The following is a 16,408-nucleotide window of genomic DNA, read 5'->3' on the forward strand; positions in this document are numbered from 1 at the left end:
GGTTTTATTTTTTATGATTAATGATTTATTAATTGATTAAATTGTTGTTTATTTAATTTTATATAAATTAAATTTTGATTTTTTTATAAAATGTATTTTTTTTTTTTAAAATTTTTTTAAATTTTTTGGATTGAAAAAAAAATTTTAAAAATAAAATATTAAAAATGGTTAAAAAATATTATTTTAAACTTGTAGTATTTGTGTTTTGTGATAACAAAAATAACAATATTAAAAAAAGTATAATATAAATATATATAATATAATGAATAAATAAACTAATAAATAAAAATAAATTAAAATAAATTAAATGATTTTAATAATACATAGAAACTTTTCAAAAAAAAAAAAAAAAAAACAACAGGGTTAAAAAAAAAAATAATAAAAAAATTAAAAATTAAAAATAAAAAAATAAATTTTGTAAAACATGCTTGGGGATATATAGATAGTTACTCACCCCCACACACCCACAAAACAAAATTTTTAATCCTATTTTTAGATGTGTATGTGTTTATTACATATTGCTTTATTGTTTTTTTGTCTCTCTACATGAGGATCTATATCAAATTTATATATATATTGAGTGTGGGTAATAGTGTTTTGTGTGTCTTTATGTTTTGTGTGTATGTGTGTGTGCTTGTATGTGTGTGAGTAATTAAAATGAAATATTATACTTTTAAAAAAAAAAAAACAAATAAATAAAACTTTATCCAAAAAAAAAAAAAAAAACTACAGATAAATATACTATTTTATTTTTTTATTATTATTATAAAAAACATCATTTTATTTTAAAAATACTTTTCAATTATTATTTATAAATTTTTATTGTAATGACAATTGAAAATATTACTATTATTATTATTATTACTTTATAAATATGTGTTTTAATATTTTATTTTATTTATGTGTTCATTGTTTTTAATACTTTATAACTATTTTCTTTTTATTATTTGTTTTTTTATTTTAAACCCTTTTTACTAAAAAAAATAGCACACCCACACGCAAACCTCAATACAGCATTAACACACTTTGATCTAATTTTTAAATATCAAAAATTTTTAAACCCACAGTGCTTGTACGAAAAATATATTATTTGAAAATTTTTTTTTTTATATGATGAATAATGATGTTATATAGTGTTGTAGTTAGTAATGTATTGTGGGTGTTTGATTATCAATGATTTATGGTTTTCTCATAATTTATTATCTAGATTATAATTAGTATTATTTGAAAGTTTTTAATAAATTTAAGTTTCTTTTTAAATATTTTTTTTAATAAAATATTTTATTTAAAAAAAATGTAAAATGGAAAATAAAAAAAAAATTAAATAAAAAAATCAAAAAATCAAAAATTTATTTTTTTAATTTAAAAAAATAAATAAAAAATATTTTTTTAATAATTTTATTTTTTAATAAAATTTTTATATTTATTTAATATTTTATTTATGAGTAAACTAGTTTATAAAAAATAAATTTAAAATTAAAAAATTCGATAAAAATAAACTGATTTGTAAAATGATTTAGTTAGTACAATTGCATTTGTTATTTTAGTTGTTAGCAAAGTTTAAAAATTTTGTTTTTTTTAAACTTTTAATATTTTTAATAAAAATATAAATTAGTTTTAAAAGCTTGAAATTTACCAATTAATTAATTTAGAATTGTTTTTTATTTGTAACTCAACGACTATATTTTGTAATTTTTAAGGTATATGGGTATTTTCACTCAATTAAGTATTATTTTCATGTTTTCTTGTTAAATTCTACCCATTTTACAACATTTCGTGGTGTCACTGGCTAACAAGTGTTTATTAGATATAATATAACCAAATACAAATATGGAAGCTCTTGAATCATTATCATATCAGTTTCGATGGTGTAGTTGGTTATCACATTACCTTTACACGGTAAGGGTCGTGGGTTCGATTCCCGCTCGGAATACTCCTTTTTTCATTATGGGGGTTTATCTTCCATATGATCTTTTGGGAGAAATTTCAACAAAAAAAAATTCTGAAATTCATTGATCTTACTGTAATTACTTGGAATCTTTGGAATATAAATCAAAAAGCATGTTCCGCTTTTGCCATGGAAATGATACTGACTTAGGGTGTATTAATTTCTCCAGAGTTTTTTAAAAACTATTTTATTATAATTAAACACCTTCGCTTACACTAAAAATAATTATTATATTATTAAGCAAGCTTTTTTAAAAAAAAAAAAAAAAAAATTTCGCCAGAGTGGATAACTAGATATCAAGGTCACTATAAGAATCACTTTTACATTAATTGTAAATTTAAGCCAAAACTGTAACTATATTTTTTAATTTAATTTGGAATATCAAAAGCACAAAGATTATGGATGATAAAGGGAATAATCAATAGAGTTGAAACTAATAAAATAGAATATCAACACAGTTTGAACATCAAATATCAACCATAAAGAATAAAAGATTATCTATTTGAATAAAAATAAAAAAAAATAAAAAAATAAAATTTTTAGTAAATTTATTAATATTTTACATTAAATCATAATAATTTTTAAAAAAAAAACCAAATTTTTCATAAAAAGTGAATTATTTGGCTATATATTTGTTTATATGTGAATTTATTTATTTAGATAGTTTATTATTTTTTTTTAAAGAAATATTTTGATTGCTACTTTTATCCTAGGTGTTGGCTGTTGAATTGTTGATGGACCATTTGAGATTAAAAGGACCAATTTGATTTTGATAAAGAAATAATTATAATGAACCCCAATGTTCGATTTCTGATTTAGAATGTGTTGATATTTAAAAAGAAAGAATTAGATTTTAACTAATAAATAATATTTATTAAATATTAAAATTAAATATTAGTTTCTTTAACTTTTAAATATAAAAATTATTATGTAAATATTAACATTATAGTTACCTTATGAATACCCCAATGTTGGCATTAAAAAACGAGCTTATTGTACTGAAAGAGAAAGAACTATACTAAATATGAATTAATATTAGTTTATTTTTTATTCAAATATAATAATTATGAAAATATTATTATTATTATAATTACCTTAGGAATACAATATAAAGAACGTGTTGAAACGGGAAAAATGAAAAATTGGATATAAACTGACTAAGAATTAAATTAAATATTAGTTTCATTATATTCAAATATAATAATAAATATGTAAATATTATAATTATAGTTACCTTATGAGTTATTTGCTATATGAGTGACCTTGGACCGTTTAGAATTTTTTGAGCTTTGTTTGTTGAGTAGAACTAATGAGATTCATAATTACTTATTATAAATGTTGATAATGATGAGATTATTTCTTGGATGATGTCGATGACTTTTAATTTCATCGATTTCAATAATTGAAACTTTGAACTAAACGATTTTATTAATAATTTAGTCTTCATCGATTTCTTAAACGAAATATTGAATATTGAATTTAAACTATTAATCTAATCGACATCAAATTCTATATTGATCGATATATATAATCAACAAATTCGAAATTGGATCATCATCGTCATTTTTATCTAAATATTCACCTTCATCCCCATTAACCTATAAACATTTGGCATTAGCTACTCTCTGCAATAAATTATTAATGAAATAAATTAATATATATTTTATATATTATGTATAAATATGAATATGTAAATTACTTACTTTAATGTTAACAAATGGTGCTCTACAATTTGGGCAGGTTCTATATTGTTCGGACCATTTAAAAATACATTCATAGCAAAATTTATGAACGCAATCAATTGTGGCTATTTGGCTGGTCTCGATTTCGCTGACACAAATAGTGCATTTGTTATCCATTTCTAAACGGCCTCTTTCCAATCTTTCTTGTTCTAATTTACGTCTTTCTTCCCTTTCTTTTTTTAATCTAGCTTTTTCAATTCTTTCTAATCTTGTTCTTTCTTGTATTTCCCCTTCGATTTGTGCTCTTGCTGATCTTTCTCTTTGTTGCTGCATTCTTTGCATTCTTAATATATCTAATCTTTCTTTTTCTTCTCTTTCTTTTTGTAATCTTACTAATTTAATTTTTTCATATCTTTCTTTAATTTCTCTTTCTCTTTCTTCTATTTTAATTCTTTTCATTCTTTCAAATTCTTCCCTTTCTTTGTACATTCTTTGTACTCTTTCTATTTCTTTCATTCTTTCCATTTGTTCTAATTTTTTCTTTTCTTCTCTTTCTTTATCAATTCTTAATATTTCCATTTCAATAATTTGTTTTTCATATTCTTCATCTTTGGTTTTTTGTTTTTTGGAAAGTTCTCTATCACTTTTTGTTGTTTCATTTTCAAATTCCAATGGTCTCTTCTTCATTGGACTTTTGCAGGTTGGATAGACAGATAATTTGGTTGATTGAGAGGTGGCTGGAGCAAATTTGGATGGAATAGGTTATTCTTTTGGTGGATTTGGGTTATTATTTAATTGGGAAGAATTTGAATCAAATAATTTTGATTGTGGTTGATTGTGTGATTGGGCACTTGTGTTATTAGATTGGAGTTGTGGTGATTGATCTTTTGGGGTTACATTTTGTGGGTGTTGTTGTTGTTGTTGTTGTTGGTGTGGGTGTTGGTTACAATGAATTTGAGCAGTTATAATATTGTTGGTTGGAATAGAAGGTTGAGTAAGAGTGTTGTTATTATTACTATTATTGCTATTATTATTGCTATTGTTAATGCTATTTTTATTACTATTGTTATTATTATTTTTGGAAAAATATTTATTAATAAAATAAAATAATGAGATGATAGAAACTAAAATGTAAAAAATATTTAATAAACTATTCATTTTTAATTGGTAATTAATAATGAGCTATATGATATATTATTATGTGAATTTTGATTTAGTGTAGGGTTGGAAATTATTTAATAAATATAAAAAATTATTATTGCAATTATTAAAATTTATTATATGTGCCGAATATTAATATGAAAAAATAAAAATGTATGATTATTTGTATGTATATAAAATAATAAAAAGAAAAAAAAAAAAAAACTTTTTCAAAATACAATGAAAGAAAATTAAAAAAAAAAGTAAATTAAAAAAATTAAAAAATTTTAAACAGTGTTCAATTAAAAAGGAAAAAGTGTGGTCTTTTATTCATATTAAAATATTATATTTAAAATTTATTAATGGTTAATAAATGGTTAATAAATGGTAAATAAATGGTTGATTTATTTTTATTTTTTAATTTATTATAACCTTTGTTTAAAATTTTAAAAAAAATTATTTTTTTTAAATAAAAAAAAATTTAAATAAAAAAAAAAAAAAAAAAAAAGATAAATAATTATAAAATTGATTTAAAAAATAAAATAAGAAATTATAAAATTTTAAAAATATATTTTTAAAAATTAACGACATTGGTTCAAGTGCAAGTTTATAATAGAAAGAAAGCAATCATCAGCAACTATCAGCATTCGCTTGCTTATATAGATCCTTTCCCTTACGACTCATTTCTGCCATAAATGTAAAATATATTTAGTGATCATCTCAGAAATTTTATATCCAACAAGATTTTATAACACTTTTGTAACCAATCAATGTTATTTAAAAAACTAGGGAGTTCAAATTAATTAGAGGGTGGACCCATATTGAAATTGATTAAAAAATTCTTTCTCTATGGCTTATAATGGAGTGGAACAAAAAAAGTCGAATTAGTAGATCCTAGATATTCACAATATAAGATGGTTTTAAATAAATAATCAATCAGTTAATAACAATTCGAATAACCACAATCAATTCTATAATAATAAAATTTTACTTCAATTAATCAACGATCAATTATAATAAAGAAATAAAAAATAATAATCAATTAAAAGAATTAAATGTTCAATTATTATCAGTCCTCAGTTTATTTCATTTAATTTATATATATATATATGAGTTATTTTTTAATTATAAGATTATATATTAAATATCTATTATAAATATAATATTTTTTAAAAAAAGATTTAACATATTTTAACTTTTATTTGATAATTTTATTATTCCTTTTATTTTATAGTATATATTTTTTATAAAACGATTGGGTGAATTATATAATTATCCAAGGTTTATCTTTCTAAATATACTTGTAACACAATGATGAATTGAAATCTGAATATTAACAAGTTTATAATTCTAATGCTTTCTCCATTTGTGCTCCGAATTACTCTTTTATTAGATTATTCTTTACGAATCAATGGACCTTTACAATGACTTTTGTAACTCAAAGTATTAAAATAGTTGTATTTTAAAAATATTTAAATTGTATAGTATTTATTGTTTTATTGTCATCTCTACTATTTTCGCCACTTTCTCCTTACAATGTTCAGTACAATCCTCTTTTAGATTTAATTTTTTTTTTTTTAAATTGATCAAAAAAATACACCTGATACACAAATTAACACAACAAATAATTTTCTACAAAACCATATATAAATTATGAAACAAAAATAAAAAATAATATTTACAAATATAAAATATAATACATATGAAAAAAAGCGAAAAAATGAAATTTTGGAATTTGATTTTTAAAAATTTGGATTTTTATAGATTAATGCGAGAAATTAAAATATTTTGAAGTCTTTTACCATGTAAATTTTGTAAGAGAAATTGAATTTTTTTTAAGTCTTTTACCATATAAAATTAATATGGAAAAAGACTTAGACATAATTTTTTTCTCTTTTTACCAAAATTGGAATAACTTATTTATTTTTTTTTCTTTCTTGTGATTGTTGTGAGACTATTTGGTAATGTTCCGGGTGAAACTACTTGGTTAAATTTAACACCGAATGTGAGTGTTGTGAGACTATTTGGTATTGAACCGGGTAGAACTACTTGGTTAAAATCACGACCTAATGTGAGTGTTGTGAGACTATTTGGTAATGTTCCGGGTGTAACTACTTGGTTAAATTTAACACCGAATGTGAGTGTTGTGAGACTATTAGGTAATGTTCCGGGTGAAACTACTTGGTCAAAATAATGACCGAATGTGAGTGTTGTGAGATTATTTGGTAATGTTCCGGGTGAAACTACTTGGTTAAAATAATCACCGAATGTGAGTGTTGTAAGACTATTTGGTAATGTTCCGGGTGAAACTACTTGGTTAAAATAATCACCGAATGTGAGTGTTGTGAGATTATTTGGTAATGTTCCGGGTGAAACTACTTGGTTAAATGTATGACCGAATGTGAGTGTTGTGAGACTATTTGGTAATGTTCCGGGTGTAACTACTTGGTTAAAATCATAACCGAATGTGAGTGTTGTGAGACTATTTGGTAATGTTCCGGGTGTAACTACTTGGTCAAAATAATGACCGAATGTGAGTGTTGTGAGACTATTTGGTAATGTTCCGGGTGTAACTACTTGGTTAAAATAATCACCGAATGTGAGTGTTGTGAGACTATTTGGTAATGTGTCGGGTGAAACTACTTTGTTAAAACCTTTACCGAATGTGAGTGTTGTGAGATTATTTGGTAATGTTCCGGGTGAAACTACTTGGTTAAAATAATGACCGAATGTGAGTGTTGTAAGACTATTTGGTAATGTTCCGGGTGAAACTACTTGGTTAAAATAATCACCGAATGTGAGTGTTGTGACTTTTAATTTCATCGATTTTCAATAATTGAAACTTTGAACGAAACGATTTTATTAATAATTTAGTCTTCATCGATTTCTTAAACGAAATATTGAATAATGAATTTAAACTATTAATCTAATCGACATCAAATTCTATATTGATCGATATCTAAATAATCAACAAATTCGAAATTAGATCATCATCGTCATCTTCATCTAAATATTCACCTTCATTCCCATTAACCTATAAACCTTCGACATTAGCTACTCTCTGCAATAAATTATTAATGAAATAAATTAATATATATTTTATATATTATGTATAAATATGAATGTGTAAATTACTTACTTTGATGTTAACAAATGGTGCTCTACAATTTGGGCAGGTTCTATATTGTTCGGACCATTTAAAAATACATTCATAGCAAAATTTATGAACGCAATCAATTGTGGCTATTTGGCTGGTCTCGATTTCGCTGACACAAATAGTGCATTTGTTATCCATTTCTAAACGTTCTCTTTCCATTCTTTCTTCTAATTTAAGTCTTTCTTTTAATCTTTCTTTTTTAGTTATTTCTAATCTTCTTAGCATTTCCAATTCGATTTGTGCCATTGCATATCTTTATGTTTTTGCATTCTTGGCATTCTCAATATTTCTAATCTATCTTTTTCTTTTCTTTCTTTTAATAATCTTTCTGATTTGATTTTTTCATATATTTCTTTAGTTTCTCTATCTCCTTTTTCTATTTTAATTCTTTCAATTCTTTCAAACTCTTCCCAAAGTTTGTGCAATTTTTCTACTCTTTCTATTTCTTTTAATCTTTCCATTTCAAAAATTTGCTTTTCATATTCTTCATCTTTGGTTTTTTGTTTTTTGCAAATTTCTCTATCACTTTTTGTTGTTTCGTTATCAGATTCCAATGGTCTTGATGGAGAGGTGGTTGGAGCAAATTTGGATGGAATAGATGATTCTTTTGGTGGATTTGGGATATTATTTAATTGGGAAGAATTTGAATCAAATAATTGTGATTGTGATTGATGGTGTGATTGGGCACGTGTGTAATTAGATTGGAGTTGTGGTGACTGATGTCTTGGGGTTACATTTTGTGGGTGTTGTTGTTGTTGTTGGTGTGGGTGTTGGTTACAATACATTTGAGTAGTTATAATATTGTTGATTGGAATAGAATTTTGAGTGAGGGTGTTGTTATTATTATTGTTGCTATTATTTTTTTTATTGTTAATGTTATAATTATTACTATTGTTATTATTGTTGTCAGCAAAATATTTATTAATAAAATAAAATAATGAGATGATACAGTGCCCGAGGAAAATATGTAGACCCCACCGATTTTAAATTTATATATTGAAAAAAGATATTTAGATTATAATATTTAAATATAATGTAAGGCTAATAAATTAACTTCATTTTACATAGATTCATTTTAAAACCTTTAAATTAAAATTAAAAGAGATAAATATCTCTTTTTTTTAATTTTAAAAAATTTTTTTTTTTTATTTTTAATTTTTTTTATTTTTTGATTTTAACAAATGAATTTACCTAATATTTTGAATGTTCCCCATGAGCTTTAATTATCGCCTCCTTTCTGTTTGGAAAAGATTTATAAAAATTATTTCTAATCTCAGAAGTGATGTAAGGAAAAATATCAATGCGACATTGGATCGGGTTATGATTTGATTTACTGAACATTCGGATTGAGAACATTTAAGTATCTTATGGCCATTGATTATCTATTATATATAAATCGGGGCTTAAAGGTTGTATTTCATCAATTGAAATTTTGAATTTTCAGTTTTACTCCCTAATCATATTTGGTGAATAAGATTAGAAATTCTCATGACAATTTTCGTGAACTTTCCCAGGCACCTGTAACGTATCTGCATAGTAACCCAGATTTGGTGGTGTATCATTTATTATTATATCAATATAGAGATTAGAATATAATGCCTATGAAAGATGATCTTAATTTTTAGGAACATAATTCAAAATTTTCCCCAAAACATTACTTTATCTCCACCTTTTCTAACACTTGTTTAAGTATTTGAATCTAGTAAAAAATAAGATTCATAGACCCAAGATCTTATATAATTGTATTTATCAAATTATTGAAACCTAACTTCATCCATAAACATATGATTTTCCCGTTGGTCCACATTCCAGTTTTTATGTCAAATCCAAAACTATATCTTTTTCTTCTTTTAACTTCGTATAATCGAGGTTTCATGAATTTCTTTTTATAAACAATGTTATTCCTATGCAATACGTTTCTAACTAACCAGTCTAATCTGGTGTGGCCAGTTGTTGAATAATACCAAACCACTGTTAATTTCACATTCTTCAGCTCACCATTCAAAAATTTGAAACATAATAAACGTTCATCTCTTTCATGAATCTTTTTTTCTCTTCCAAAACGTTGATGGTCATTGATTGAACCTGTTTGTTCATATCTTTGAATTGTTTTTGCCACTTTTGTTTTGTGGACACCCAATTTTTTTGCAATTTTTCTATTTGAGTAATGGTCTCTGATTTTGTATGATAATATTGAGTATCGAAGTTCATCACTTAACCTCATTTTGTTTATTTTCTAGAAATTATTTTTGCATTATTTTCAGTTTGTAAAAATTTAAAATGATATAAAAAAAATTTTAAAATTTCAAAAATTAAAAAAAAGAGATAAAAATTTAAATTTATTTTTTTAATTTTTTTTTTTTTACCCATATTTCCCACACTTTTTTTTATTACCATTTTTTATTATTTTTAGGCTGTGTCAATATTTATTAAAAAAAACTATCCAAACTAATCAATTTATAACACATATATAAAAATATCAGGGGGTCTACATATTTTCCTCGGGCACTGTAACAACTGAAATGAAAAAACATTTATTAAATTATTCATTTTTAATTGGTAATTAATAAAGTTATGTGAATTTTGATTTAGTGTAGGGTTGGAAATTATTTAATAAATATAAAAAATTATTGCAATTATTAAAATTTATTATATGTGCCAAATATTATAATGAAAAAATAAAAATGTATGATTATTTGTATGAATATAAAATAATAAAGAAAAAAAAAAAAAAAAAAAAAAATCTTTTTCAAAATACAATGAAAGAAAATTAATTGTCTTGTTTCTAAAGTAAATGGTTAATAAATGGTTAATTTATTTTTATATTTTAATTTATTATAACCTTTATTAAAAATTTTAAAATATAAAAATAAAATAATTAAAGAGCAAGCTTAAAATGGGTATAAATGAAACCTTTTAAAAAAAAAAATTAAATCCCTGACTTTATTTAAATTTAAAAATTAATTTTTTTAATTTTTTAATTTTTTAATTTTTTTTATTATTTTTATTTGTTATAATAATTATTTTTATTTATTTATATACTCATAAATATTGATATCATTAAAATACAACAAATGTAAGTTGGTTTTATAAAATATAACCTTCCTTTTTGTATTTTTAATCTCCATCCCAAAAATTTAAAAATATTTTAAAATTATTCCTATTTTTAATTCTTTAAAATAAATTTTATTCAAAAAAAAATAAAAAATTAAAAAAATACAACATCGACAACATCAACATTTAAATATTCACAATTTTCGATCCATTTTTAAAATTTTTTGTCATTTTCAAAAAAAAAAAAAAAAAAAGAAATTTAAAAAAAATCTTTCAAAAAAATCTTTTCAAAGATATTTATTATCAATTTGCATATTTTTAAAATGTACTTTTAGCATCGCATTCCAAAACACCAATTCGCCATATTTTTTCGAAAAGGTTTTTTTTTTTTATAATTTTTATTTTTTTATTTATAATTTTTATAAAACCTCCTATAATAATCAAGATAATTTTTCCTATTGCAAGATATTAAAAAATATCATTACAAAAGTATCATGATAATTTTAAAAGTAGGCGAGCTCAATCATCAATCGGTTTTCTTTTAAGATACGATTGCCACTTTATTTTTTTTCTTTTAATTTTTTTATTTTTTTATTTTTTTTTTATATTTTTTTATTTTATTTAAAGAAAAAAAATTCTTATTTTATTCATCATCAACAGTTTTTTCTTTTTTTTTAAAAAAATAATTCAAATAGAAATATATAAAAAAAAAAAAAAAAATTACTTATTCTTTTAAAAAAAAAAAATGATAACAAAAAATTTTATTTTATTTTTTGTTTTTTTTCTATCAATTAATTTTATAATTAAATGCTATGGTTATAGAATTGAAAATGTAACACCAGGAGATTATGCTTTTAAAGCTTATGCACAATATACTGTTTGTTCTTTGGGTTATATTTTTTTATGTGTCGAAACAGATCCAGGTGATAATTGTACCACTCTTCATTATAGTAATAATTCCACAATTTCAACGTCAGAAGTTTTAATATCAAATGATACTTCTTCATTGTTTTATGTTTCTACTATCAATCCAGTTGGAAAGTACAATGTGACCATCAATGATGTTTATCTAATCGAAGGTGAATGTCTCTCATTGGATTTAGAAAAAGTCGAATTCAAATTAATAAGTAATGGTTATTTCTATTTTCTTAATGGTGGCAATTTAGGATTATCAACACGTGCTATATATAAAATGGTTGGAGATGTGGATCCAGATATACCTTTACAATTTATTAATGGTAATGATGATGCATATACAATGGTTTTTCAAAATATTCCATTCTCAGCAGATTATATATTCCAATATACAGATACCCTTAAAACATATATGAATTTATCATCCCTCGATGTATTTATGACAAGCAATAGTATAAGAACAAAGGTAAATTTAGAACCAATTGGCAAAGGTAAATAATTAATTAGATTTTTCTATTATAATAACATGCATATCTATTCTAATAATTATAATACTAATTTATATTTTTTAAAACCTAGGGATGTTTGATGATATATACGATATAAAGACATACCCAGATGGTAAAGATTTAGAAGACGTGCAATTATTTGGTTATGGAGAAACTGTTTTACTTCAATTCACTTCAAACAATACTGCTTTAAAAAACTCTTATACAATCAATTTAAATGGCATCTCAAAAGATACTCAAATCTGCCCAATATATGGTGATGAAAATAGTACCACATATATTTACCCAATTTCAAATTTCCAGAGCCCAAATGATATATATGAGTTGTATTATATCCAAAATTCTGAATTTAAAAGAGCTAACTTCTCCATTTCGGCAAACATAACCCAATGTAAGTTACCAATAATTTAAATTATAAAATTAAATTTTATAATAATATTATTAATATTTAAAATATAATATACCATTCCTAATAATTTTTAAATTTTACTCATTAAAATTAATTTGATTAGATGCTGTTGAATCATACCCATATTCTGGTGGCTTTATTCCCTATCCATTCGATTTACCAATGGTCAATTTTGGTTTTAATGATACAAAATCTTTTAATTTCCCCTCTACGTTTTTATCTGTTTCATCATATTCATCACTCACAAATTTTCCATTTGGATTTAGTTATACATCACCATATGGTTACAATTATAATGTATCATCAATTGTACCTCTTAATTCCAAAATTTCAAGCTCTGTTTATATTGAAACCAAATCAATAATAGACTATTCAGGCTATAGCTTTTCTTTCCCCATTAAAGGTAAATATATTATTTTTATACACATATTAGTAATTTAAAATTTTGTTATTAAATTTTTTTTTAAAGATGTTTCTTCCTATGACCAAGCATTAAAACCTGTAATATATGACTACGAGCTCGTTCATTTGATTGACGATACATATATATTAAGACTCTATATCAAATCCCCATATGGATTCGCCGCATTAAGCGCTTTGCAATTAATGAATACTTTTTATGGAAAAGAGTTATTGGTATCTGGTGATTTATATGATGGGGTTTATGAATTAGTAACTTTTACATCTCTGGATACATCTCTTACAGGCACTGATATCTATGGCTCTCAGTTTAGCTTAGTATCACCCTCTTTAATTACAATGAATCCCAGTTTAAAAATATATAAAACACCAGCACACATTAGTAATCGTAAGTAAATATATTAATTTATTTTTTTAGAAAAAAAAATTATTAATTTTTTTTTATTTTTTAGTAAATTCATTTTCATTCTATGACGTATCATTTTTATATAATAATATTGATGTTACCAATCATAGACATTATAATGTTATGTATTTTAGTTTACCAGATAATATTCCAAAAGATGTGCACATACCAATGCTTAGATTAGGATCCGAATATCTTTCAAACCCCAATAATTTAGAAGTATTAGATCCAAACAATTTTTTCTATTCAACATGGAATAAAACTATTCAAAAGTTTCAAATTGAATTCTATGTTGATGCCAATACTCAATGTGGTGTTTTTTCCTTTATATTACTTTTTAGTCTTAAACTTATCAATTCCGAATCTTTGGATGGACAATTAATAATTAAAAAATCAAGTAAGTATTAAAATTTTTATTTTCAAATATTTTTAAATATTAATATTCTATATTTTTTATTTTAGAGATGGATTTATATGGCCCAATGTTTAAAAGAATACAAAAAATACTACCCCAAACAAATATAGATAGTTCAAATAGCTATGCCACTATCGGATGGTCCATCGTTATTGAAGATCCAGTAAATGGTTTTGACTATGGCCATATAGTTATTAAAGGTGAAACAGATCAATCTTCTTATAAAATTCCAATAACATCAAATGATGTCAAACCTGGTGGTAATGCATTTTTGGGTGAATATGATTTCAAAATCAATGTAACCTACCCATGTATATCTCAAAATTATATTATTAGTCATGTGGATATGTACGATAAAATGGATAGAATGTCTTCATTCACATTATTTTCTCAAACGACACTCACCTCTTTTATGAATCCATTTAAATATTATTTAAATGATTCTTCAATCAATGTAATACCAGTAACTTGTTCGAGTCATCTTATTTCATCACTAGATTCAGATCCTCCAGTTCTTACCAGTTTCAATATTTCAAAATCTGTAATTGATGTTAGTGGATCAAATAGAGAAGTAGAGTTTATATTTACCGCAATTGATAGGGAAAGTGGTTTAAAGGACCAACAATATCCAATTGTATATCTAAGCACAACACCAAACAGAATTTTTGAATGCAAGTCAACAATAATTAAAAAAAACAGTACATCAGCAACATATTCCTGTAAAATTCAAATTAATTACAACTTTGCATATCCAGATGGTATTTTATTATCAGTTTATGGCTTTATTAATAATAATGGTTTCTCTAGTGGATACTCAGCTTTGCAACTAATTGAAAAAGGTTTCCCATACTATATAAATGTAACATCTGAAAATAATGAACCGTTTATTACAAGAAATTATAAAATAAGGGATAATGGTGGTGATTTATGGCTGATTGGTCAAAATTTTAAAGAGTCACAAGTTTTCATAACTTATGGTGATGGAACAACTAGTAACACAAAAGGAATTTTAATTTCACCATCAGCTATCAAAGTTCCAAATGTCAAACCTACAAAAAAACCTTTCAAAGTATTCATCAAAACTTCCAATTATGTATCTAATACATTCACAGTAGTACCTGTAATTTATGATTATTATATCAACCAACCAATACCCACTTTTCCACCAACAACTACACCAGTACCAACTAATAAGCCACAATTATGCAAAGGTACACCAGTATGTGGAGGTCCATCAAATGGTAAATGTGTTGAAAATCAAGGATGTGTTTGCTATTCCCCATGGATCGGTATTGATTGTTTATCACAAATAGTAATTAATCCACCAATTGTTAATATTGGAAATAATAATAGTGATAGTAATAGTGATAGTGATGGAAGTGGTGGTTCTGGAGCCCCATCCATCGAAATTAAAGTACCAACTATAAAAAATAATACTGGTAATAACGATAATACAACATCAATCATATCCTATGATTCATTAGTTTCAATAAAATCACTAAGAGAAATCGATATTTATGGTAAAGCAGTTAAAACATTTGAATTCAATGATGATTGGTTATCGAAACAAGTAGATTCTACCACATATCATTTCTTTACATCCATCGAAAATAATAACCAAACCACAAATATTGATGTAACATTAAAATGGTTCAGAGAGGAAACTACTTTGTCATTTGCCAACGAAAGCTTTACAATGTATCCATCATCAATGAAGTATACTGTTGAAATTGGTCAATATCAGTTCCAAAGCCAATTGAATGAGTTGCAATTGGTAATGTCTGCCATAATTAAATCAAACACAACCGAGAAGGTATGCTCAAATAAAGAATTTGGTGAAACAACCTCAGGTGATAATTCAAATTATATAAAGATACAAATAGATAACCATTCTTTGTATGGTAGATTTATCAAAAGAGGTATAGTTGATTCAAATATTAGAACCATTACAAATGTACAACTCGATGCCGATATGAACCCAATAACCTCAACAAAATCTTTGCAATCATATATAGGTATTCAAATTCCTTATTATAAAGAGTCAGTTATTATCGATCCCGATTTTTCAGTTTTGATAGATTCATATTCGGCATCATCAAAATCAGACTCTATATGCCCAACCAATTCCAAACTTACTACAGGTAAAATTATTGGTATTGCTTTGGGTGGTGCTGCTTTTGTCGCTGTGGCTAGTGTCGCTTTAACATATATACTTGTTAAAAGACACAAAGAAAAAAAATTCATATCCTCGGTTAGCAAAAAGGTAATAGATATGAATGAAAAGTTATAAAGAATAGATAAATAAACTATTTTAAACTTTTTATAAATAATTCAAAAAAAAACAATAAATTTT

General features: G+C 24.0%; 6 protein-coding genes across 6 annotated transcripts; 1 reads left to right on the top strand and 5 right to left on the bottom strand.

Annotated features, from left to right (window-relative positions):
• Nucleotides 1-2,184: 2,184 nt before the first annotated feature.
• Nucleotides 2,185-4,317, bottom strand: DICPUDRAFT_148956 (uncharacterized protein; the record flags this gene model as incomplete). Its single annotated transcript, XM_003285068.1, has 2 exons — nucleotides 2,185-2,193; nucleotides 3,652-4,317. 2 exons carry the CDS (start codon nucleotides 4,315-4,317, stop codon nucleotides 2,185-2,187), a joined length of 675 nt encoding a protein of 224 aa, XP_003285116.1.
• Nucleotides 4,318-4,392: 75 nt separating this feature from the next.
• On the bottom strand, nucleotides 4,393-4,788 carry DICPUDRAFT_148957 (uncharacterized protein; the record flags this gene model as incomplete). The annotated part of the gene is made up of 1 exon (XM_003285069.1): nucleotides 4,393-4,788. One exon carries the CDS (start codon nucleotides 4,786-4,788, stop codon nucleotides 4,393-4,395), a length of 396 nt encoding a protein of 131 aa, XP_003285117.1.
• Nucleotides 4,789-6,690: 1,902 nt separating this feature from the next.
• DICPUDRAFT_76048 (uncharacterized protein) lies at nucleotides 6,691-7,593 on the bottom strand (the record flags this gene model as incomplete). The annotated part of the gene is made up of 1 exon (XM_003285070.1): nucleotides 6,691-7,593. One exon carries the CDS (start codon nucleotides 7,591-7,593, stop codon nucleotides 6,691-6,693), a length of 903 nt encoding a protein of 300 aa, XP_003285118.1.
• A 552-nt stretch (nucleotides 7,594-8,145) lies between these two features.
• DICPUDRAFT_76049 (uncharacterized protein) lies at nucleotides 8,146-8,712 on the bottom strand (the record flags this gene model as incomplete). The annotated part of the gene is made up of 1 exon (XM_003285071.1): nucleotides 8,146-8,712. One exon carries the CDS (start codon nucleotides 8,710-8,712, stop codon nucleotides 8,146-8,148), a length of 567 nt encoding a protein of 188 aa, XP_003285119.1.
• A 947-nt stretch (nucleotides 8,713-9,659) lies between these two features.
• DICPUDRAFT_148961 (uncharacterized protein) lies at nucleotides 9,660-10,151 on the bottom strand (the record flags this gene model as incomplete). The annotated part of the gene is made up of 1 exon (XM_003285072.1): nucleotides 9,660-10,151. One exon carries the CDS (start codon nucleotides 10,149-10,151, stop codon nucleotides 9,660-9,662), a length of 492 nt encoding a protein of 163 aa, XP_003285120.1.
• Nucleotides 10,152-13,357: 3,206 nt separating this feature from the next.
• Nucleotides 13,358-16,345, top strand: DICPUDRAFT_28816 (uncharacterized protein; the record flags this gene model as incomplete). The annotated part of the gene is made up of 4 exons (XM_003285048.1): nucleotides 13,358-13,552; nucleotides 13,653-14,037; nucleotides 14,103-15,407; nucleotides 15,450-16,345. Coding segments are annotated over 4 exons (2,781 nt in total), but the record flags the coding sequence as incomplete, so codon positions are not given.
• Nucleotides 16,346-16,408: the final 63 nt, after the last annotated feature.

This window comes from Dictyostelium purpureum (genome assembly GCF_000190715.1).
Source record: "Dictyostelium purpureum unplaced genomic scaffold DICPUscaffold_38, whole genome shotgun sequence".
In the NCBI taxonomy this organism is placed as follows: Eukaryota; Evosea; class Eumycetozoa; order Dictyosteliales; family Dictyosteliaceae; genus Dictyostelium; species Dictyostelium purpureum.